This window comes from Agelaius tricolor, unplaced genomic scaffold (genome assembly GCF_023055355.1).
Source record: "Agelaius tricolor isolate 1412-34295 unplaced genomic scaffold, bAgeTri1.0.p SCAF_8, whole genome shotgun sequence".
In the NCBI taxonomy this organism is placed as follows: Eukaryota; Metazoa; Chordata; class Aves; order Passeriformes; family Icteridae; genus Agelaius; species Agelaius tricolor.
Window position 1 is genome coordinate 46818989 of NW_027269268.1, and position 26346 is coordinate 46845334.

Here is a 26346-nt window from a genome sequence, read left to right on the forward strand (position 1 = left end):
AGGCTTTGCAAGTTGTTTTCCTTTCTGGGACATGACTCCAGCAAAGAAGTTCATAGAATGGTTTGGATTGGAAGGGAGATCTCCAGATCTGCTGGTCCAATTCCTCTGGCATGGATAAGATCGCTCAGCACTGGATCTCATCCGTGGGTGTTCCCAAAGTGAAACCCTTGCCTGTTCTTTAGAGAGGCTTATTGTGCCTGTGCTGCCATGAGAAGACTCAAGGGCAACCACGTAGTGTCCGTGAAAGTGAGTGAAAAGGAACTGAAATATAGGGTCTAGTTTAAGATACTTAATCTACTTAACTGGAGATCGCAGGTTTGAAAGATCTACCAGTAACCTGACATTTAAAAAGTACAGAATGTGCTGTCATGAGAACAACAATCTGCTGCTTTTGTGTGCACTGACACACCAAGGAACGGTGTTCTTCCAGAAGTCTTAGTGAGGTGTGAAAAGGGAAGGCAAAAAATGGGAGCTAAATAAGGCTAAAGTAGTTGTTCTTACTTGAATGTCTGCAAGGGTTCAGACAATATTTCTAAATTACTTGTGAGAAATGATCATAGATGTTCCTACTTGAAGTTTCTGAAGTAGAAAACAAGGCAAAAAGTAGAAGTGACAGTAGTTTGATAGCAAATCTCTTTTAGTCTTTGTTGGCCTCAAATGCTTTGCAGCTGATTACAAGTTATGAGTATGGTATTATCCATAAAAATTTTGATGTAAGTAGATATTGGTATGGTTGATATGCTGAAGTGCACTGTGGGGTTCTTTTGGTTCAAAAAACTTGAATCACAGCTATGATTGCTGTGAAAGACAAGCAGATTCCAAATACAGCAGCCTTGCTGTGAGTGGATCTTTGTTCATCATTGTAGTGACAGAAGAATTTGGAAGAATGGTTCATCTTTCATCTTGATTTTCATACTCCTTAAATATCTAGAGCATATCTTCATACACTAATTAGTAGCTTTCAATTAATCAGCCTTTGAAATTTATAACAACTTCTGAAACATTTTTCTGGTTTGAACTTTTTTAGTAGACATAGCAAGAAACAATGTCATTTTTCATTGTTATTTGTAGGAGATATCATAACTGTGTTGATACAATTTAATGAACATACACTTCAAAATTTTGCTTAAATATAAAACAAGGATTATTAAACCAATTACCTCCTTTTTCCAAACCTAGCTGTTTTGTTCAGGTTCAGAATCTTGCATGTTGACACTTGAGGCATGGCTTTCCATTCTCTCTGAGGTTTTGTTTTGTTGTGTTTGGTTGGTTTTTTAATTATTATTACCAAATCCATGTTAACCTAGATTGAAAGTGTTGGTGTTGTGTGGGGCTTGTCACCAAATGCCACTTCACAAACACGTTGATTAGTAGTGCCTGGATTAATTGGTACCTAATCTTTTCCCAAAAATAATGGGTTTTTTTGCCAAGCTGATACTTAGAATTGCAGCATTTGGTGAACAGTTGTCTGATTAGAGTCAAACTGCCCCGAGTTATCTTGATTCTTGTGGGATTCATCTATTAAGATAAGTACTACTTCTATTAGATCTTTTTGGATTATTGGATCACTGCAGAGATATGTAGCTGAAAATAGATCACTTTTGTGTATATCAGTTGCATTTTAATTCAGTTAATTTTCTTTTATGTTGACTCTATTTAGCACAAACCAGTTTTAAATACAATGACCTATATAGCTTTACATAACTTCTTGTTTTTTGAGTGAATTAGGAATGATGCAAATGAAGTGATTATATGCATTTTGGAAATAGTGGTTTCTTCCTTATCACTGGTCAAGTTCTTAGATTTTCAGCAGATTAGCTACTGTGCCTTTAGCATTTACCATTTCTTTTTTCCCAGTGAAATACTTTTGAGGACAATAGTCTCTAGAAAGTGAGCAAATAAGTGAGAAATAGTGGAAATTAGGATAAGTGAGTAGCATCTGAGGATGCTGGCAAGGTTCTTTCATTCTTGCACACCATTGTAGTTAGTGGTTAATGATGATACTAGTTGGGCAAGGTCACTTAATTTGTGTTTGCCACAAAACATGTTATTGTCCCAGTAATTTAGGTCAGTATCATGACAATCTTCAGTTACAATTCAGAAAAAAAATCCTAATTTGATTTCAGCTGGTAAGAGATAAAGTAAATTTGTTTCATGACTGAGGAGAAAAAGCAGATATGGTTGTTTCATGATTGAGGAAGAAAAGCAGACAAGGGAAGAGGACTATTAAAGTATGGAAACGTGTTTATGGCAGAGTAAGTAATGTGTAGGATTTCTAGCAGTACTGTAAATTGGTTTTCCTTTACAATCCAGGTAGAACTAGCTGTTGCTTTATGGGCACTTAGGTCAAATTCCAAGGTGAGTTCAAGTTCATTTATAGCTAAGGAAGAGACTTTTTTCTTAGCATTTTATAATAACAGCTGATTTGGATGCAAATGAAGGGTGTATCTACAGGCACAGCATCGATTGCTTTGACATTTGTAGGTTAAGCAGACAGATGAGATGCTTTTGGTTTGAATATACCAAAACAGGGTGAATGTAACTGTGGTTTGTCTGCCATGTCCTTTATTTCAGTAGGTATTGAAGCCATTGCCATGATGCAGATTTAAGTGAGGAATGCCCTGTACTCTTGTAGTAGAAGCCTGAGATAAAATATCTGCTGCTCTTGTGTTTCTTGGTGCAAATTCAAATGATGGTGGTGGATACTTGTTTGAACTTATTGGCTATTAGCCATTACGTTGTTTTTTGGAAGAGAATGTGTAAGTCCACTGAAGACAAGCCCATGAAACTTATTATTTGTTGCAAATATTATTTACCTGTTACATATATCATTAGAACAGGAATCTAAATAAAGGAAAAGCATATGTACTCAGGAAGGGATTGCATTTCTGGATCAGGAGGCTTACTGATCTGCAAACAACTTTGCTTAAGCACATATCCTCATAGGAACACACGAGTATCAGTGTTTGCCCTTAAAAAAGTGTTAGGATTTACAAGCCAGAGCATTTGCCTGGGTTAATGTTCAGAGCTTTTCAAAGATACGTTTAACTGGATTGCTGTTAGGAAACATTTTAAAATGTTACAGCTTTAATCCAGCTCCTAAATAAAATCACATCAGACTACATCCATTAAGAAGCTCATATGCATACTTACTTGGACTTCCAAATAGCTATGCAATTTTTCTATTTATGACACAAATTTAAATTTATAAAGTTTTGAAGCAAAATGTCACTGATATTGCAAGAAGCCATTTGTATTGCAATCTGTTATTACATTGTGTCTGAGTCATGTAATTTAAGTATCCTCTGTGGAAGTTTATCTCTTTTAAAGTTTTAAAGTACATTTCTATTTACTAACTTGATGACACTCTTGATAGCTATTGGTTTGGGTTTGGTTTTTTTGTTTATTTTGTTGGAATAGTCAGTTTTAGACTTTTAAGGTGCTGAGTACTAACAATTTGGGCAGTGATAACATTTTTGAAGGTATGAGGTTCTAATAATCCCCATTAAAAGTTAAAATTTTCTTTGGCCAGTGGATACACAGGCTGTGCAAAATGCATCTTATTTATGAACACAAGGCAGTACAGAGATAGTACTTGAGAACTGTAGCCACAATGTACTAATGCACAAGTACATGTACATGCCTCTGTATCAGTGACATCTGACTCCTAAAAATCCTTAGTGTGTAATTTACTGATAGGCTTGTGTTCTATACTTCTATCAGATTTTGTGTGTCTTTAACCTTGTTGAGAAGATAACCAATTTTGTGCTTTTCTGTATGTACTTTTCCAACATGGATTCATTGCTGTGAGATTGTTACAAGATATGTATGTGTAGTATTCTCTTGTTATGTACACTTATTGCAAGAAAATTCTGATGTCACAGTATGAACAGTGTTTTCTTCTAAATAGCAATATTTAGTTCTATATGAAAAATTATTCAGCTTTGGAAGACATCATGTTGCATGGCTTGTATGTGTCCACTGGGATACACTGTCAAGACTGAATAGTGTTTTCCTATTTCATGAAGTGCTGCAGTAATGACTTTAACATACATGGTGGTTTTGTAACTGGCAATAGTCTTCATGCAATAATATTCAATTATTATATTGAATCATATTTCTTTTTAATAAAAATACTCTTCTGTATAAGCATTTTAAAATTATCTTATGTGCCTTTCTCAATGAGATGATTTTACTTTTGAATAAATACATGAGACAATTAGAAATATGGCTTCTGTACCACAGATACAACTGTAGCAGTTTCAACAAGCCTGGGACTCGGGTTTTGCATCAGAGCTATCTATTGGTTACTGTTGAGTTGAAAATAAGGGATAAGGACAGAGCTAAGTTGTGCATAACTCTGGAGAGCAAATTTAAGTTTCTGTAGTGGAACTTTTTTTTAAATTCTCAGAGCTACAATATTAATGTAAAATTGCCCAATACCTTTGTTCCTAAGTAGATACCCATTTAAGCAATGCTCTTCATGTGTTCATTAGCCCTTCAATTAGCCCTAAAGTGACTATTAAATGTCGAATGTGTTATGCTGTTTCTAGCCTCAAGAAGGCAGATTTGAATCTTCATAATTAATACTTTTTTATTTTATTGTCTTTTTTTGATCAGTAGTATTCCTGGGTTTACTTCAGAACTGCAAGATACTGAAATTTTTGTTTTTATTTAATGCCAAGAGCAAAAGAATGGAACTAGAATTTGTGCTGCAGTGATGAAGAACTAATAACTTCTTATGTCTCTATGCTTGCAGTTTGCTCATGTTTCAGAGGTTATTTTTGTAATTTAAAACAACTATGGAGCTGCAAGTTTAGAGTTTTCAGAATTTAATGGTTCCCATATGTACTTTGCATGGGCCAGATATGTTGCAGGTTCATGGATTTGTCATTACTGCCTTATATAGTCTGTCTTCACCATTACAGTCTATAATTTTTGAATCTGTTCAGTGTAAATGCATTTTTTGTACTACTAGTTAATCCATGAAGATTAAAAACAGTTGAACATTTCTTTTCATCAGTGATAATAAACTGTTTAAAAACATCAGTCACATAAAGTATGTTTTTGTGAGTTTTTCTTTCCGTAATTAGATTAATAATGAATTTTAAATTTATTTTTAAAAATTATATAATCTATCAAATGTCTCTAGTCTTTATGTAGTAAATAGCTGAGAATTTAATTTTCCCCTTGTATTCACTGTTTGGGTGTTTAGCAGTGAAAACTGCAGTGCCTTGTTGCTCTAGAGTGCTAGAGATCATATCCTGTAAGAATTACTGTTTACTGGATCGCTGTGTTGTGGCTGATCCTTGTGCACTGCTGCAGGCCATGTCCAGTGGTGGGGACAGCACTGTCCCGCAGATCTCCGGGCTGCCCTGGGGCCAGGCAGATGCCAGGGCACTGCAGTGCAGAGCTTTTGGGTCCCAGGGAGCAGACTGCCTGCTTTGGTTGTGTGTGATCCAGGCTGGTCAGCCAGGTTTGGCTGGGCTGCAGAGTTTTCACTTCTGGAGTAGGAACTTGACCTTTTTGGTAAGACAGACCAAAAGCTTTTTGGGGAGAAGGAAGAAACCCAAACACAATAGATGCAGACTGATTAAAGATGTTTAAGAAATAGGCAGCTTAATTCCACAGTTCTTTCTGCACTGGACAGTGTGTTCTAGGATTCATCCAGACTCCAGGTGGCTGAGAGCTGTGCTGTCTTCTAGTGTTTTGTTTAAAAGTACAATCTGTGCCCTCTGCTATGTCACTTCAATCTAGGGAAAGAAGGTGCTTTAAGGTAGGGGGAGGGAGGTTAGAGTCTAGGGAGAATGAACACAGAAAGATTGGATTAAGAAGTGGAGGCTGTTGCTGGGAGTTGGGATGGAAGTGTGGGTTTCCTTGAATTGATATGTCAATTATGGCAGTGGGAAACTGGAAACCTTAAGAGGGAATGAAGGCAGAGCAAATAAGGTGCTAAAGGCTGAGTGTAAACTGCCTTGATGTGGGATCAGCAACATTCTTGGAAATTCAGCAGCTACCCTGAAATTAGTAGACATTATTGACATCTCTATGCCAGTAAGAGAGATGGGTCATATGAGGAATGGTAGTGGTATAACACTATATATAGTCCAGGAAAGTTCTTCTGGTGCTGGCCACATGATGTGCTGTTTCCACCTGAGCTGTTTCTGTCAGATACAAGAGCTCCTTACTAGCTCTCCCATGTTGTTAGAGAGTATGTTTTACCTTGAAACTGAGTATCAGGCAGAGTTTTTGCAAATTACACTTAGGTTTCTAAAAGTGTCCTGTCAGACATTCTGGACAACTCATTCCACTACTCGGACTGTTGTTTCAGGATAACAGCCTCTGGTGTTAACAGGAATTTTAAGCAATTCTCAAATTAACTTGTGTGCTGATTGACTCATTCATGTTTCTGTGGGTTGCAGTGACCTGACTTATGGCTGTGTGCTGCAGATCCCCTTCAGCTTCTCTCCCTGATACAGGGATGATGAGATGCAAGGGCTGAGGAGATCTCCCCCGCTGTGTGGGGAATGTTGCATCAGCATCCAGCTGTCGGTAAAACCGTAGCCTAAACTGGAGCTGGTGTGTTCATACCTTCGCCTCCCAGTCTGTCGCTGTGTGGATGTTTGTGGGTTTTTCCCCTCCCCTCCCTGGCTGCAGTTCTAGCATTTGTCTGGCTCCATGCCTAGTCAGTTCAGGGAGCTAAGCTATCCAAAAACTGTTTACTTCTGTAGGATTAGGATATAAATTTTTGTAAATGTATCTTTGTGTGCCAGCAGCTGACAGGAAGTGCTTGTTAACGTGTCTAGACAAAGCACTTTCATAAAGAGCAGGTACACCTGGTAGGAAATGTGAATACATGTGAGACTGGGTGTGACAATCTATGTTCTAATTAGTACTACTGTGATATGACACAGAGAATTTATTAATTTATTTGCCATAGCAGGCAAAGTTGGAAGTGGCTGGCAAGGTATCCATGTGTGCTGTTTTGTGTGAAGAAAGTTATTCTTGCATGTATGGATGGATTTTTTTGGGGTCAGGTGAACTTGCACTGAACTGCAAATCAGTGCTAATCCTAAAATTTACACAGCTGGTGGCTAGGTGGGAAAATCAGGAGGGAGCAGAAGTTAGTAAACCAAGACAGTTATTACAGAAAAAGTTGATCATGATATCTTAAAATAATGCAGGTGCTACAGATCTAACCAGTGGGGAGAGAACTTTGAGAAAGCTTTCTAGAATGAAGTGGTCACAAGGGTTAGACTTCCAGTGCTTTCTGTTTCTTTAGAAATGGCAACACAGAGTTAATGTTGGAAGAAATAGGGTGTAGCTGTGTTCTCTGACTTTTCTCCATGGTAGACTTTTGAACCTGGCATAAGTACAAGAAAGAAAGCAAAATTTGGTTGGTAATTTTGTAATTTCACAATAATTTATTTTGAAATTAGTATGATTTTCAGCAATGCTGCTGCTCATTCTCGCATTCTGTTTTGCCCCTCTGTTCTGTCCTTTTCCAAGATGATTTTTATTTGGTATTATTAAAACTTAGAAAACTTGCTGTGTTGCTCCAGTGATTGGCAGTGTTTTTCACTAGAAATAATTTCTGTCCTTAAGAACAGTTGGTTTTTAATGAAAAGCAATAAATAAAGTGTGTTGCTGCATACTGAATATCAAGGAAAAAATTCTTTAATGGCACTGCATAGTGGGCATCGCTGCTTGAATAATCCAGGGATTGTGTAGGAAAAATCAAGATTCCTCATTAGATGATATAAATTTAGCACATTACCAGTTAAAAATGGAGCAGTATAAGTAGACACAATTTTAATTCTGTAATTTCATTACTTCTGAGAGGTTTAGTTTACAATTTTAATATCGTTTAATATGCATAAGAATGAAATATTGCAGGAAATCTTTTATCTGTTGCAAACTTCTATTTTGCAAATGTTTCATTGCTAAGCTTCCTTAATTATAATGGTTTTGTTGAATTGGAAAATACTGTCTCCTTTTGTTAGAGTTTTGGAATTAATAATAGGTCTTTCTCTGTATAAAGCTTATGGAGTGCTTTCATTTCAGAGTTACTATTAACCAAGTACAGTTTGTGTTCTGTTCAGTCTAGGTTTCAAGGTTTCTTTTGCTTTGATACCAGTAACTCACTAGAAGGCAAAATACTAACTGTTGAAAAATACTGGGTTTATATCCTTGTTAAATCACAGTTTCTACAAGAAAAACTTTGAGAAATGTGTTTCTTTTTCCATGTTCACAACTTTCAGCAGAAAGCATTTTTCTTGGTTGTTTGCAGATGGTTATTTTAATCTGACTATTGCTGGTGGCCACTTTCCCAGTTCTTAGAGTATGCAGTCACCATGAATTGATCTGATTTATTATCTATTTCCTGGCTCTCCATTTGAGTCTTTTAAAATGTGTTTTGGAAGCTACTTCAGTGTTCAGCTAACAGTTACACTTCATACAGGCTTCTTAGTGGCCTTTTTGACTATTTGGTAATAGTCTTAATGCATGTGTGTGTGTTTTAATAATATTCTTTGGATTAGGATTCATTTGTGATGTTAGGACATGCATTCTAAATTACTGCCTAATTCACTGATGTCTTAGTGATAGATGTTTTATAGCTGACAAGCCAAAATGGTTTCACAGAACAAAACGTTTTCTACTCAGTGCATTCTAATGGTAGAAATGGATCCAGCAGTGATTTTATTCTCCCTCTGTATGAGAAAGGAAAGTTAGGACATCATCTTTGGTACCTGTTGCTAAAATTCCTTATAGTACAAAGAACAGACTTTGGGTTTGGCTGCATTTATGTTTTGCATGCTGAGCATCTACTGCTAAAGGTCTGGCCAATAAGTTAATAGTCATAGTTGAGTTTCTTTGCAGTTTTTTCAAAGTTGTCTGCCAGTTTGTGGAGCAAAATGGAAAACAGGCTTTTGATCCAAGCTATATTCAACAAAGAAACATTTCAGCAATGTTCTTGGAATAGGTGAAAAGCTGGGGAAAGTTAAGGGGGTTTGAGGGGTTTGGTACATTTCTTGAGGTACATGGTTTCAGATTAACTCTTGGTCTCTCAGAGCTTCTGCTCAGAGAAAGAGGGAAATGCTTTGTTGTAAGGTGACTTGAGATGTCCATAATTCTTTCTAGAACCTACTTTTTAGCTGTTCGTTCTTCCAGATTTTTTAGTGTTAATTCCATGGCCATGTTTTTTTTAACACGGGAACTATCATTGCCTGCATTAGTTTCACATTTTATTTTCTGATATATAAGTGTTGGACAAGCAAAATGTGCTTGTTCCAATCAGGTTTTGTTGATTATTTAAAAGAAAAGAAAAAACCTCATATGGAGCTCATAGGAAATATGGAGCAACAGTGACATTGGGCTGTGGAAACCCCTTTGTGAATCCTCAGTGACATCATTTATGTTTCAAAGTAATTTGTTAAAGAGTTGAATAAGATGGGGATGAGTGCAGCTCTCATCTCAATGGTAGCTCTCTACTGTTTTCTCTTTAGACTTCTTAATGATGGAAAAGTTAGCATATTTTCAGAATTACTTGGCTCTTTGGAAAAATTATGGTCTTAAACTAGTAACTTAGAATTATTATTGATCACAAATAATATCCTTTGCCTAAGTGGTACATAATAGTCCATCATTTCATTGTACGTTAATGCACAGAAACTGAAAGTGACTATAAAACATCTCCTTTGAGGTGGATGCTTTATTACATTTTGTCTTCTTGTGCCACATCTCTTAATACTTCAGATAATGTATAGACTATATATTAATAGCAAGTTTTAAACAGCATTTTTTTAAGATTACACAACATTTTTGGGTGATGAAGTGTTTTAAGTTATATGGAGTGTTGTAAAATCTATCATTTATTGTACTAAACCTTTATGGTTGAACAACTAACAGCCTCTGCAGAGAAAATACTTAATCAGTCTGGCTGTAATTTGTAAATCACACTCAAGAGAGAAATTTACCTTGTACCCAGATATTCAAAGGCATCTACGTTAGACCTGTTATTTTACAGGCAATGTCAGAAAACTTTTTTTTTTTTACAGAACTGTTATTTTTATTTAGTTTAAATTTAGTTCAGTCAGTTATAGCTACTTTTGAAGTGGTTCCAGGTCCATTTTGAACAAGTTATTTTTCTGGAAAAAACACAGGTATATCAATAAATCTTTAGATGAAGTAAATTGTAACTAAGATACAATTTAATTTCTATGCTACTAAGGATTGTAATTTGCTTGCTTGTGTTGACTTAGATCAATGTTTGCTTGTGAACATCATGGGTTTTTTTTCCTTAATTTCTCCTGAAGTGGGAATTGGTATGCATTTTTTTCTTGCTGCTGCTGTTATGCCTTATGTTCAGTTTGCATTAACTATTAATGATTTTTTATAAGCTCCTTCATTTACTTTATATATAATTACTATTTTTCTTCATGCATACATTTCTGAAACCAGGAATGATGTTGAAGTAGAGATATACTTTATTTGGTTTTCTGGTGAATGTACCCAGTACCTGCCATTTTTACAAATAATACTTATTATTTAGGTTGAAATGTTTTTGAGTAGAACGGGGAGTAGTTTGAAAGACTTTAGGATGTGTAATTTTAATGCTTCAGGTTAAATTTTACTAGCTTTGTGGGCATTCCAATTTGTAGATGATGTTTATTATTATTACTACCAAACTTGCACTCTTGCAAATGTATTTAGTGGTTTTGTGTTAAAAGTTGTGCCATTCTTGATGGAAAGAGTCTTGAAATACACGTACATTTTTTAAGAGTACCTGTGCTTCCTTGGTTTCTATGTGTGTTTTTAAAAACCAGCACTGGTTCTTTTGTTCATCTAGTTTATCACAGCTGCAGGCAAGGGAAAAATTTCCTTATTTTCTTCCTGTGAGGTAGCTTAATGTATTGGAATACAGAACTATGTTTTCACAAGAGCAAATGCTCTTCACGGACACTCCAGTAGATGTTACAGGCATTATAGCAATACAATAACAATTTCTCAGTATACTTGTAAGTATTTTTTCCCCTTCTTCCTTTCTACCATTCCTGTGATCAGTCTTCACCTGGTATTATCTGACCGTGTAGGATACGAGGTTGATCACTCTTGTGTAGTTGACACATAAATCAGTCTCCTGGGGGTTGCCCTGGATAAATGTGTAGTTTAACATTTGCAGCTTGTGGAGCAGTGGGCACCAGGGATGGGTTGACATGAGCTGCAGAAATACATGGTATGATTGGAAGGTGAGAAGAAGGAATGGAATCTCCTCATTTTAGCATCAGAACTTGTTACCTTTGTTGAATGATTTAAGGTTAACTTTAAGAATTTTTAAACCTTCTTACCATCAGGCTGGAAATAAAAGGATTTTCAAACAGTTTGTTCAACTGTCTTGACTTTGTGTATGTGAGATGAGAAAGAGAAATTGTCAGAGCCAGAATTTTTGACAAAAAATGCCTGCTCTGTGTTTGTCTAAACTATAGAGACTTGAGGTAGTCTTTGAGAAGCCTGGAGAAGAAAACTACTTAATGTAATATACAGCTGTGTCAAAATGATGCTGTTTTTGTAGATTGCTAGATCTGTATTTTAGTTTTATCTTATTCATTGTGTGTTTTGAAGTATTATTCCTTGTCATTACGTAGTAAATTTTATGCACTGGAGGAAAGAGTGTATGTGTGTGTGTGTTTGGTTTATGGCTGTTTTAAAAGACATCTGAAAGATGTAGTGGACTGGAAAGAAATCTCATAGTGTGTCACCTTTAAGTGTAAAAGTAGTTATCCAGCCTGAAGATGTAATTGGTGTAAGTGAAGAACTGTGGGGACATGTTGGATATGAAGGATGCATTTGATAGAGGATCTGTCTGAAATTGAGGTGACTGTAGCAGAAGTTGTGGAACTATCTGACAGTGAATACATTTCCAGGACAAGATGGTGTGACTGAAGAGCTTTTAGAAGAACTTGGGGATGAAATTTCTGAAGTCTTGCTTAGAATGAACATGATTTTTGAGGACTGGAGGATAGCAAATGCTTATTTTTAAAAGTGCATCACCATTTGCATGGTTCCAAGTCTGATGTTTGTGTTGAAAAATCAGTAGAACTTATAATAAATATATTGGATACCTGGATAAAGATAAAGGTACCATGGGAAATTTACATCTTCTGTAATGAGAAGCTCTTCCTCACAGTCCTTTGGAGCTCTTCAGAGTCAGCAAAATATTTACAAGGTTCATCTAGCTGTTATAATGAAACATGGTTTTCTGAAAGGTGTGTCTGTCCCTTGCCAAAGGCATTTGATGAAAAAAGTACGTCAGTCTTAAATGGAGGATCATCAGATGAGCAGCTGACTTGCTAAAGGATAAGAAGAGGGTGTGGAACTAAATCCTTCTCAGTGGATGGAGTCATAGAGAACTGTAATGCACAACTTACTTCCTAATGACCTGTAAAACAGTGTGAGTAAGGGGTTGACATAGTTGAGTGAGTTGATTGATGTAATAAGGATGAGGATAAAGTGAAGAATTTTGGAAGAAGTTTGTGAAAGTAATTGGGCAATAAAATGGCAGCAGCAGCACACTGTAAAAAATTGAAAAATTTACTGGGGACAAAACCTCTGCTGTCTTATATAAGATGATGGGCATTGAGCTGACTAGAAATCTTAGATTCTTAGCATAAGTGATAAAGGCAGATTATATGTTAGGAATTGCTAGGGAAATTGTAGGAAACAGAATGTCATTATTCCAGTATGTGGATTTGTGACTTGTCTGTTCATTGTGTACTATTTCAGGTCTGGTGGTCTTACCTCACAAATTTTTTAGTGTAATAAAGCTGGAAAGAACTCAGAAATTATTAAGGTGTCACAAATGGCTTTTGTGTAAAGAATAATTAAGTAAAACATAGATTTTTACAAATGGAAAAAAGACATCTAGTTTTGTACATAATGGCACATAGTAAAAAGAGGGTAAGTGGATTGATTACTGTGTGTTTCACTTTTTAGAAGTGGGGAGTGGGGAACATTTAATAAAGCTGGCAGGAGGTGTTTTCAGAACAAGTAAAATGAAGCATTTTTTATGGATTGGAGAGTTGTACTGCGAACTCTTTTGTAAGGAGTATTGTAGATACCAAAATTTGACATGATTCAAAAGGAAAATAGGCTATTTTGTTTTGGTTTGAGTTTTTGTCCAACAGAGAGCTATGTGGTTGTGTAGAAAGCAGGTCCTTCTAAGTAAGGAAATATCAGCCATACAAAGAAATTCCTACCTTGAGGATAATTAGGATCTGCTGTGATCTGTGCAGATGCTGTGATTGGAGGATAGGGTGCTTGGCAGGATCGACCTGATCCAGTTATTCCAAAGGAAGAAGGAACTTGTGGTTGTGTTGTCCTTTAGAAGAAAGGATAGATGAGTGCTTGCTGAGCTTATTTGCAGATGTTTTAAAAAGATTGCATTGAGGAATAGGATGAATGTGTGAAGGATGGCTGGGAAAGGTAGTACAGTCTGGGAGAAGTACGTGTGTGTGGCTAAAAAGGGGAGCAGAGGAAGTGGGAAGAGGGCAGGATGCTGCTTAGTTTGGAAAGCCAAAATGGGTATAGAAGACAAGAATGTTGAATGTAGTGATTTGTTCTTTAATGCTTAATTCCTACTACACCACTTCTGGGTCATATTAGGATAATCCTAGATGGGTGTGCTTCCTTTCAGATGTTATACATGTAAGCTTTCATGGTACTTAAAACAGATGACATACAAAGCTTTTTTTTCCTCCTTCATAATATTTAAGTAGTGCTATTGTATACACCCCAAGAAAATGAGCTAGGCATTCTAGTTTGATACAGGCTGTTAAACAAAAAGAGTTACAAAAGAAGTGTAAGCTGTAGCAAAAAAAATTGTTACCAAACTTATAATACATTGTTCTTGATTGGTTTTGTTTACAGGATTTTGAGTAACAATAAAATAACCGAGTTGAAGAACGGTTCCTTCTCTGGATTACACCTTCTTGAAAGATTGTAAGTACTTCTTGAAAAGCTATATTCACTTTAAAAATCAAGTGATATATTGTTTGTTTCATTAATAATTCTAAGAACAGAATGTCTTAAATAAGGGATCTGTGTTTTATTTTGATGTCTTTTTTTTGTGATTGAAGAGTTAACATAGTGTTCTCTTAATATGAATGAATTAATTATTCAACAGTATAAATAACATAACAGCAAAAAAGGGATAATCTCACCTGCAGGTGAGAGGGCAGTTTCAGTGGGAATTTTACTGGAATGCTATGATGGCTGGATTTGCTTTGTTGGTTGTTTCATTATGCAAACACTGTGTTGTAAAGAAAATTACTTCTTTAATTTCTTAAGTGTCAAACCATTTATTGAACAGTTGCAAAGTATATTTGCAGGAGAAGCATATGTATTAGAGCCCCTAAGAGAGACTGGATTTATTAAAGATTTGTTGTTGACATTTATTTTGAGAGTTTTACTGCTTACTTCACAGCTTTGGTATATGCCAAAGGTACAGGGGGATGGGATTGAGTCTGATGGGAGTAACTGCTTGGATGTCTCTTGCTTCCTGTTTTCACTTCCCTTGCAGATGATACATTGCCTATGAGATAAGGAGCAGCATTGTAGCTTCTCTTACAGTCAGCCTTTTTCCAGCTGGTAGAAGGTCAGGATTGGCAGGTTGATCTACCTGGGAGCAAGCATAAACTTTAGAGATAAGGATTTTTCTAGGCCATTTGACTGGGAAAGTAGCCAGCTTCATAATCAGCTCACAGCATCTAGGAAGAGTTCCAAACAGCTTTTGGCTTCAGGGAATTAAAAGTATTTTATTCTTCCTCTAAAACTCAAAGGCTCCAATCCCAGTCACCTGACCTAAATAAATTCAAACACTTCTACCATTCCCTCTCCCATGTACCAGAAGAAAGCATCTTTTCACTGGCAGATGAACTTTATTGTAGAAGTAAGTTGCTGTGCCAAAAAGCAAGGTTATCAGCAGTGATGGCATTTGATTAGCTAATAAAGGCATCTGCTGATGGTTGTTATTTGTTGAAACTCATTACAGTTTTCAGACAGGAAATACTTTAACTCTACTTAGTTTGAGATAATGATTTAAGTTTTCTTCAATAATCCAAATCTTAATTTTCTTTAAAATCATAAGAATGCAGCTTTCTTCCATTTAACTCCTGTCATTTGTAAGGTTTTTTTAGGTTATTTTAATATCTTCATGAAAAGGAAAAGAAAGCAGCAAGGCTGGCATCAAGTTTGAGCATTTAAAGTGAGCTGGGATAGCAGTGTTTTAGAGGATATGGTAGTCTCATCAGAATGAGAACATTCTTTATTGTGCACTATTGTAGGATTTAATGCATCAACAAAAGATTAATAATGGCCAGGTGTCTTCATTATAAGTGGAGGAAAAACAAGTGTGGTACACTAATTATTAATGATAATATTTTCTCTTTTTTTTCCTTTTGTACATGCAAGACTTGTTTAAAAGACATAGATATTTAACCACAGCAAATTTTTCCTCTTTAAATGTTTTGTGACCTTGGACAGAAACTACTATTGTAATTAAAATAGTTTTTCAGACTTAAATAGATAATCAGTAGTAAAAGGAAAAACAGTTGAAGGTCACAGCAAGTATTTTAAACATTCACATTGTTAAGTAGTTTCAAATTATTTTCCTGATGTTCCTTGTAATAACTTACATGCCTTCAAAATTGCATTTTTTGACATTTTTTTGTTTATTTTTATTTTGTCTTACTACTCATACTTTCCCTTGTTTCCTTATGAGTGTTTTGTGCTTTGTAGGCAAGTTCCTTTCCCCACATTTAATGAGATGAAATGGAGATAACAGAAATAAATTCTCAGTATTTAAATAGTTAATTCAGACAGGATGATTGTCATTTTACTGATTACTAGGGGGGAGATTCAGTATGCATTTCATGTTTCTTTGTTCATTCCTTGTGACGTTACACTTGATAGGAAAAACATTTGCCATTTCACTGTAGTGGTTTTCAGGCAGAGATTATAGATGTGTTGTTATGAGCCAGCAGTGAGCCCTGGTGGCCAAGAAGGCCAAGGGCATCCTGGCCTGGATCAGGAACAGTGTGGCCAGCAGGAGCAGGGAGGTCATCCTTCCCTTGTACTCAGCACTGGTGAGGCCACACCTCGAGTGCTGTGTCCAGTTCTGGCCCCTCAGTTTGGGAAGGACGTTGGGACACTCGAGTGCGTCCAGAGGAGGAAACGAGGCTGGAGAGGGGCTGGGAACATAAACCCTGTGAGGAACGACTGAGGGAGCTGGGGGTGTTCAGCCTGGAGAAAAGGAGACTCAGGGGTGGCCTTATCATTCTACAACTCCCAGAAAGGTGTTTGCAGTCAGGTGGGGTTGGTCTCTTTCTCTAGGTGTCAACTGAAAGAACCAGAGGACACAGTCTCAAGCTGCACCAAGGGAAGTTTAGGTTGGATATTAGGAAAAAGTTTTTTATGGAAAGAATGATAAAGTATTGGAATGGTTTGCCTGGGGAGGTGGTGGAGTCACCATCCCTGGATGTGTTTTAAAAAATACTGAATGTGGCACTTAGTGCCATAGTTTAGTTGAAGTGTTAGGGCTGGGATGGACTTGATGATCTTGAAGGTCTCTTCCAAACTAGTGATTCTGTAATATATTTAAATAAAGCCTTTAGAACAATAAATCAGAGGAATATGTCAGGAACATGTATCTGCATAATAATTGATTGAATTTTAATCAATACTGACAACTTTATAATTCATCTGTTAACATACTAACCTTTTTTCTCCTGTTCAGTTCTTGAAAATTTTAATGAAAATGTAGATATTTTTAAATGGTTTCTGTCCTTGTATTAATTTTTCTAGTAAATTTGGGGACATGGTATTTGTAGCTGGCAACTTGTTGCACTTCAGGTTATCATTTTACTCAAACATGTTATCACTTGACCTCATCCACATCAGATAATTCTTCTGTGTTACTATTGTTACTATTGAAAGGTGTAAGTTTTGGAGCATACAAGCAACAAATAAAACAATGAGCAAGAACATTAAAAATGGTAGCCCTGGGTAGACATAATAAGTCATAGTTTTAATAAATAATAATATTTACAGATGTGTTAATTTATGACAATGTGAATTTGCTAATGCATTATTTTGTAAAAAGGGTGATAAATTTACCAAAATAGAAGTTTAATTTTACTGGAAAGTGAAAATGTATGTTAATTAGAGTAGAAAATGACTATGCTATGTCTACATCTATTCTTATAGGAAAAAAGTATGCAAATAAGAATAACCAGGTCAAAAATTTTAACAAATGTCTTAAGTGGTAATGAAAGTGTCTGTACAAAAAGATGCCAAGTATTTTAATGTCCATTTTGTTTTCATATTAATTTGAAATTCAACAAAGGCAAGTGCAAAGGATCCTGCCCCAGGGGAAGCGTAGCCCCAAGCACCAGCACAGGCAGGCACTGACCTGCTGCAAAGGTTCTCTGTAGAGAATGACCTTGGGCTCCTGGTAGACAACAAATTGTCCATGAGCCGGCAGTGTCCTTGTGGCCAGGAGGGCCAGTGGTACCCTGGGGTGCATTAGGGAGAGCATTGCCAACAGGCTGAGGGAGGTGATCCTGCCCCTCTACTCAGCCCTGGTGAACTCATCTGGAGTTCTGTGTCCAGTTCTGGGCTCCTCAGTACAAGAGAGACATGGAGCTCCTGGAACAGGCCCAGAGGAGGGTGACAAAGATGCTGAAGGGACTGGAACATCTCTGTTGTGAGGACAGGCTGAGGGAGCTGGGCCTGTTCAGCCTTGAGAAGACACAGCTGGGAGGGGAGCTCATCAATGTCTGTCAGTACCCCAAGGGAGGGTGGCAGGAGGATGGAGCCAGGCTCTTTTTTGTGGTGCTAAGCAACAGGACAAGAGGCAACAGTCAGAAACCAATGCACAGAAGTTCCACCTGAACATGAGGAAGAACACTTCTTCACTGTGCAGGTGACAGGAGATAGAACAGCTTTCCCAGGAGCCTCCTGCACTGGAGATAGTCAAGAACCATCTGGATGCAATCCTATTCCGTGTGCTCTGGGGTGACTGCATGTGGCAGGGAGGTTGGATCAATGACCCACTGTAGTCCCTTTCAACCTGACCCATTGGGTGGTACTGGGAAATGTAAAAATTCAGTCATAAGCATTTGTTTGACTTGCCCACACAAAATGTACACCATGGAGAGCCAATGAAGGGAAAGGCTGACTTTGTAATGTGTGTAATGTATAACTATTACTGTTACAGAAATTATTATTTCTGTAATTTCTTAACTCCTGCTCTTCCTTCATTTCCCTCTTGAAAAAGCATTTCATACAGGAAGAGTCCATGGTAGCTAATATGTTTGCTGTCTAACATTTACTTTCAAGTAGTGTTAAGGAAGAAAAGATAATTTATCCAGTGGTAGGGAAGAAAACTTAATAATGTATACATATCAATATGTATGTATAGGCATAGTTTGTGACTGCAGGATGCTTTATTAATAATGAAGACAGTCTTCATTGTGCTGAGATAGAAAGCAGTAAATTTTTAATTATGTATACATGCACTTTTAAATCATAGGTAACTGGCTGCTGAAATGTTTCATTACAAAGTATAATAAAATTAAAAGGTATTTTTTGCCTAGCAAACCATATTTAAATATAAGTAATCTTTCATTAAGATACTTTTTACATCTCAACAAGAACATTAGGTGCAAAAAAATTTTTGTTGGGAAGTTGCTATTTGTCCACTTATTTATGGCTTTAATAAAGGGCTGTTCCAATTTGACACAACAGTATCTTCTGTCATGAGAGTGGTTAAACAGAGTTGTGTGATGGTGAAATCTGCATCCTGTGAGGTTTTCAGGCCTTCATTGGATGTAACAGTGCAGCAGTTGACGTGATTTAGTTGTAATTTGAGCCAGAATTTGGAATACATGACTGACTTTAAAACATCCCTTGAAACCTGGTTTTCTGCTATCCTAACATCTGTTAGTGGCCTTCACTGATAAATATGGGGAACCCCTTATATACGGTGTTACTTAGATTTAGGAGAAAATTAAGAATCTTTTACTAGATTCTCAGTGTAAGATTGCTCTACTGCCTGGCTTGTGATGTGTGTTGTTATGGGGGTGGGGATTTTTGTTTGGTTTTTTGGCATTTTTTTGGTGGGTTGGTTGGGTTTTGGTGGGGGGGGGAATGACATGGGTTTTTTTTGTTTGGGGTTTTTTGTTTGTTTTCCTTGTTTTGTTTTTTAGAAGGATTCTTGATGGTGGAAGATAAAGTTAGTATAATATAAATGATGTTACCCTAACTCAAATCCTTTTTTGCATTTCTTTTGGAGAGATTTTCTTCCATTTGGGCAAATATGTGTCTGTAGGTATATCTTGTTGGTTGAGCTTTGCCAAAGAAAAATCAACATCTGAAATGCTTAATTTCCTCTTGCTACAGCTAAAATATAGTTTATATAAATGTATTCATTGGTGTTAAAACCAGCAAAAACATTAAAGCCAAACACAACTTTCTAGTAAGGTTGTCTCCCCCACCTCTCTTTTATGTGAGAAATAAAAGTCTTTTGGTTTAACACTACTGTAATTTCTTCATTTAAAAACTGTCCTACATGCTGCAGTCCTGGTGGTTGCACCAGCCTATGTTGCATTAACATCTTTCTCTGTTTCTGAGCAGCTGCTAGACATGTCAGCATTGTTAATTTTGAGATCTTTTAGTATCTCTTTTGTTTCACACATTTTCTCTGCAAATACTTTTTGGTAGCTTGATGTACAGCTAGTGCCTACCCAAGGACTGCCACTGCAAAGGGTAAAAAAGCCCAACCAAACAGACTCCCCATCTGTTGTAGTTGCAGGTTGAGAAGTCTTAACATGTTGGACATTAATTGATATGAATCCACTGCAGTGGATTTATGAAAGAGGTGTATCAGGGAGTACTCTTTGAATTTATGGAGTGAAATCAAAGAGCCCTGATAGTCTAGACTAGTGGATTTCCAAGGCATGTTGTGAAGGTTTTTCTCCCTCAGTGGTTTCAACAGTGAGGTTTTAAGTGGGAGTTACACAATTTTAAATAAAAATTTGAAATATGAAGAGTAAGTGTAATTTTTCTTCCCTACTTCAAAGATTGATGGTAAATGAGTGTTGAATATCTTTTATTAGTCTCAGATTTGCCATGATCTGGTATTCCAGGATGTTATATGCCTAAAGAGCCAGTTCTTCATGCTCCTGGTACTACTGCACTGGAAGTACTTGGCAGTTCCTGCTGCCACAGCAAGGGAAGAAAATAAAGTTAAGAGAAGTGTGTATATGAAAATCAATTTACTGCAAGGTGAATTTAACGTATTTCAAGTATTTCAGATGTTTAGGTAGAGCGTTCAGGTGTGATCCATGTGCTGTGATGCTGTCTGTTGTACCATGATTTGTTAATCTGTCTGCAGGAAATTCTGTTGTGAAATCTTGGGATGAATTATTTTTTTAATCATGTATAGCTGTGTGATGGTAGATGTAATCCTCTTGTACAGTTCTCTTTCAAGCAGAATTATTAATGTTGTGGTAGATGTAGGAGATCTTTTTTCAACTCTTGCAAATTTAATCACTACTTTTGAATGAAAGTACTATTTTTCTTTTCAAATCTAGAATGTTTGGTTATGACCAAGGAGTGAGAAACTTTACATATAGTAATAAGCACCTGTGAAGTTTCAGATAGTACTAAAGTAAAAATCAAGTGTGACTAGGGAGGTGGAAGTAATTTTAGCATTCATGCAGTGATAAAGTTTGTTCAAAACTGTGTAAGTGCCATCAGCTGCTTTCTGTGACCTTTGAAATTAAGCTGTATCTACAGAATATCTCAAGTTAGGAGTTACAACTCCTATATCACTTGTACAATTAATAAAACAGTTTAATTTAATAATTACTTTACATTTCTCCTTAGAGTCTCTGGAAACTAAAGATTTAGAAATTTGCTTTGAAATTTTTTCACCAGCTGTATTTGGGATTTTCAATGAGGGCTTTGTTGTTGTGCCAGCAACATAAGTGGAAAATTTCAGTGTTAGGTCTTGAGTGTATTTTTAAGATCATATTTTGCTTTTTTTGGTAGATGTTGGGCATTACTGAAGTATTGAAAATTGGATAGGCTACAGAAGACAACATGTGCTAGACAGTATCATACTGTGTAATAAACAGGTGTCTTTGCATAGCTGTAAACTGTTCACAATGTGGCAAAGTATCTTTGAGGCTATATCATTTCATGTGATGCAAACTGATAGAATTTTTAATGGAATACATGTGCTGTTTCTGTTCTTCCTTGTAGGTAAAATACAGATTTTTCCAATCTTGAAAAATGCTGTATTGGAGAAAGTAAAAATGTGTTGTTGAGTTTTTTGCTTGGTGTTTTGTTCTGAGTATTTTTGGGGGGTGATTTCGTTGGTTTTTGGGTTGTTTGCGGGAAGGGGGGGCAGTTTGGTTTGGGTGGGGGTTTTTTGAGGTTCTCAAGCAAATTGAGACAAGTTACATGTATCTTTACAAATATCTCTGTTTTAAAGTGTAATTTTTGGTAAATGCTGTGTCTTAATTCTCCACAGGGATCTTAAGAACAATCTTATTAGTACCATAGATCCTGGAGCTTTTCTGGGACTTTCATCTTTGAAAAGACTGTAAGTAGTATATCTAGCTAGTCAGTTTAAACAAAACAAATAAAAACTTCTCAGGGAGAGCAAGTCTTAGCTTCTGGAAGTTTAGACAGCAACGTTATTATATATAAAAAGTTGAATATATATATGTACCTGGTGAGACAGGTGCCAGATTTAACTACACATTGATCCCACAAGCTGACACCTCCCTGTCTGCCCATTCCCTGCCCATTCTCCACCTCTTTGCTCTTCATGCTATAATTAGTCTTCTCTGGTGGTCGTGGGCCAGGGCCTTCTTGGTGAAGTAAGAGGTCTTTCTCAGGTGTTGCTTTTTGACCTCATCTTTGGGCAGGCACAGTGGAGGTTTGGCTGACTCTCAGGTCAGTTTGTCCTGGCCAGGAGCCTGGTTTTTGCTGGCTCCTTAAGTAAAAGGTTCTGCTTTATCGGTTTTCTATGATACTTGAGTCTTGCTTTACTGAGTTTTCACAATATATATCTTGGCTTTATGGCCTTTACCTAGCAACTATATTCTTGTGTTCTGTTACAAGTTGTTTCTACCTAACAAGTTACATTCCTATGTGTTCTGTTACAAATTGCTTTTTCTACTTTTACAAACTTGCTAAATAAGCTATATATATTTCTGTTTCCCTCCACCCGCCTAAATAGATTATTATATGCTTCTAAAATTCTGAATTTTTGTAAACATACATGTTTTTTATATTACATACACGCATGTATAAAACAAAGTCTGCTTTCAGCCTTGTGACTGAAGAACATCCGCTGCTTGTGGCTTGGCAGCCTCCCTTGTTCTGACAGTTGCTTGTATTCCTTTTTTTTTGTACTTGAGTGGCTTGAAACCTCTCTGGGTGGACTTTTTCAGAGCTTTGATTCCATCAAGTCTTGTTTTGTTGAATGTTAAACTCGTGATTTTTATTTTCCAAAGGTCACAGTGGAACATAGAGTTGCTATTAATACTACACTGAAGTTACAGTACTATTTATGCTGCTTTATATAAGGTTTTGCCAACATTCCCATTAACATATTTTTGGGAGATTTATGTGTTGGCTGTGAAAGTTCTGTACCAGATCAAACTTGAAAAATAAAAACTCAGCATTATTTTTTTTTCTTTTTTTAAACACTCTTCAGATTTTTGTAATATTGTTACACCTTTTAAGTGCTAGTGATTTTTGGTACTACCTCCCCTGCCCTGTTTCTTTCTTAAATTTTTAGAGTATATATGTTAATTTATAACTGATCAGATGATCTGTCTCACTTAAAAGGAAAGTATGTTGGTAATTGCACTTCTGAAAACCTTAAAAGTAAAACTGAAGGACTAATTCTGGATCATTATTACTTGCAAGCTTAATTTTTATTACTTTAAGAATTTTTGGTCATTTGTTTCAGGATCTATACTGAAAAATATATAACTTTTAAGTATTTATTGAAGTATAATTCTAGAAATGGTCTTATGTATAATAAATGCACTATTATAGGTCTCTGACATGTTAAAAATCAAGTGAGGTACTCTCCCTGTGTGTGTATATATATATTTATACACACACATATATAAATACTACACAAATACGAAAATTTACTAGGTAGGGATGTAAGCCAAGCCTGTTTAAGGGAATTTATTGGTAAGTCTAGACTTGTTCAATTGTATATGGACAAATTATAATTAGTTAAGAGATGGATTAAGGAGTCTGTGTGCATGTGTAGACACCCATATAGCAGTACCTTCTGGGTTTTCCTGAGAAAGACCAAATATGCATGTGGTGCAATGTGTTACATGAATTTTTGTTCAAATGCTTCTATTAGCAGACTGTATGTCATTTGGAAATAAACCAGTTGTTCCAATTTTTCCTTTTTTCTATTTATAGAGACTTAACTAATAACCGAATAAGCTGCCTGAATGCAGATATATTTAGAGGACTTGTAAACCTTATTAGATTGTAAGTATAATTTGTTTTACATAAATACACTTAAGTTTTAGCCTTGTGTAAGTTAACCTTCTTTGTTTCAAGGGGAGTAGTTTATTTAAGTGTGCTCTTGAAAGACAGCCAATGCCTATGGTTGTGGTTTGTGACTCAGTAGCAAGCTTAAAAACAAGTGCTGGGGCCAACCCAAACCAGGCTATTCAGTGATCTATTGGCCTTGCAGCTGTTTTCCAGTTTCTTAGAATGTGTAGCTGGGATGGAGACTCGGAGACTGTACAAAATATTTTCTTTAAAAAAATATTTCAGCCGTGTTGACTCTTTCAGTATCCATGCCTTCTACAGTGGCATTGCTGTCAGTCTGTTTTAGTGGCAGTCTTGCATGTTTTGAAGTCCTTCATTTACTTTAAGAGGATAACATGTAAGATTGTGAAATATTTCTTTGCCCTGGTTGTTAGTTTCTTACATACAGTGCTTTCACTTATATATAGAAAGTGTTATGGATAATATTTTAAAAAAGCATTCTGATAGATTGAACATGCTTCTTAGAGCATGTTAATAGGAAGACAGCAGTTCACTGTGAACAACAAAATTAATTTTACACTTCTTGAAATCTGTGCTCAACATCTGCCAGTTGATGCTTTAAATAAAAGTAAAGTCTCTGCATTTACTTTTTTTCCAATCTTAAAAATTCTTCACCTAAACCAAGAGTATTAAAGAACAGTTTATTTGGAGATTTTTGCTAGGCTATTGAGAGAGCCTATTGCTAGTCTATTATTATTCTTATAGTCTTGTGAACTAATTACAGTGTCGTAATAGTACCTTGTAACTTTTAAACATAGAGTTTTATTGAAGACAAGTTTTTTTTTATTTCACATGTCATTTATCTGAGGATGAATTCAAATCATGAACATACTTTTATTTCTCAGGAATCTTTCTGGAAATCTGTTTTCTACACTTACACAGGGAACATTTGATCATCTTGGTTCACTAAAGTCTCTGTAAGTACTTGCTGCATCTCGTCCTACATTATTCTGAAAAAACAAAGCCATTTTCTCATCTGGGCTTCCAAAAGTTTTATTCTATATGTATCATTTATTAATTTATAGTAAATAAATAGCATTTTACACCTTTATAGCAAAAGAACCAAATACTTCTGAGCAAGATCTTAGTCCTTGATGAGCAGTATAGTGTTGTTACACATAACAATGGGTAAATATCAGCCTCATGTTCCTTTGCTCTCTCTTGGTTTCATGAGTTGTAAACTTGTGTAAGAAAGAAAGTAAATTTAAAAAAGTGCTGATGACTAGCTTATGCTTTTTCCTGGTAATTATGACAGTTGGTTCACTGTTCTGGGACTTAATCAAAAGCTTTGGTTTCTGAGTTTGACACTGAGTTAATTTCTTGTTTATATTTATAAAGGAGAATGTTTCTTTCCCTCCCTTCCTCCCTTTAATTGTTCATAAGGTGGTGTTCCTGATATTTTAGTTGTCTGCATAAAGGTTGCTATTCAACAACACCACAGAAATGACAAGAGAACCTGGATATAACTCATTATTATTAAAATAGTGGCTGATCTGGAGGAATTAATGTGAGCAACCACCAAATGGGGTTTCATAGGAATGTTGATTTAGTGTTTGTAGTGTTCTGCCTGTGATGTGTTATCCTCTAGACATCTGCAAAAAGAGAAAGAAAATGTTTTCACTAGAGGTAAAAACCAGTGTAGACATAGCCATATGTTTTGCTACATTTTTACCTGTTTCTAAACAGATAAAATATTAATTTCTGAACAGATAAAATTAATTAATCCCTTAATTTAGCTGACTTCAGCTGACATCTATAGGGGATTTAGTATGTCTTTTTACTAGAAAGTACTGAATTATATAGAGAAGACTGAGTCAATTAAAAGCCTTATGATTTTCATGTAAAGCAGAATGAAATTGTGTGAATAGTGCTTCTGAAAAGAGAAATAGTTGAGAGCTATTTTTATTTCAGTTGATTTTACTGCTAAAGCATTTGATCACTACATTGAAGCAATTAAGTGTCGTCTTAGGTTATGACGGAGCACATTCAAGCAGTTCTTTCTTATTGCTCACTTGAAGTAGCATGAACACTTTCCATGGAAGAAATTACTAGTATTATTTTCATGTACTAATATTAGATATTCCTCATATTTATAGAGAGGATTCCTTTTCTGAGGGAGTATGTCCTTTTGTTCTCAGAGTACAGCTTGCAGAGGGATAGAGTAACTTCCTGTAGGTAGAGGTAGGCAAATCCACTGTAGTCTGGACTTTGCTTGTTGCTTTCCTGTTGACAATGAGAGGCGTGGCACAACTGTTAAAGTTAAGCTTTCAGACCTTGGAATTCTGCAGTGTGTCACTGTAAATGCCTGTGTTTTGTTGCAGAGAATTTCAAACTGATTACCTTCTTTGTGATTGCAACATACTGTGGATGCATCAGTGGTTAAAGGAAAGAAACATAACTGTACGTGAGACTAAGTGTGCCTATCCCAAGTCACTTCAGTCACAGACAGTGACTGGTGTTAAGCAGGAGCTTCTCACCTGTGGTAAGCACTGCAGGCAACTGGTATTTGTTTTCTAATGCATTCATGTTCTGCTAATATTACTGAGCCGAGTTTTTCGCTTTATTTCATTTCCCTAATATTCAAGAGTTGAATAACAGTGATAATAACAAATTCCTTTTCAAAGGTTGATCTTGAGTTGTGATTCATTATTGCTTGCATTTGGAAATGAGTAATAAATAAATTGA

General features: G+C 36.1%; 1 protein-coding gene across 1 annotated transcript in view; it reads left to right on the forward strand.

The window, feature by feature from the left end:
* ADGRA3 (adhesion G protein-coupled receptor A3) overlaps window positions 1-26346 on the forward strand; it is a 54868-nt gene that overhangs the window by 996 nt on the left and 27526 nt on the right. The window contains exons 2-6 of the mRNA XM_071432617.1: window positions 13927-13998; window positions 21596-21667; window positions 23524-23595; window positions 24507-24578; window positions 25983-26143. Coding sequence (XP_071288718.1) covers window positions 13927-13998; window positions 21596-21667; window positions 23524-23595; window positions 24507-24578; window positions 25983-26143 — 449 coding nt within the window. The remainder of the gene's footprint in view (window positions 1-13926; window positions 13999-21595; window positions 21668-23523; window positions 23596-24506; window positions 24579-25982; window positions 26144-26346) is intronic.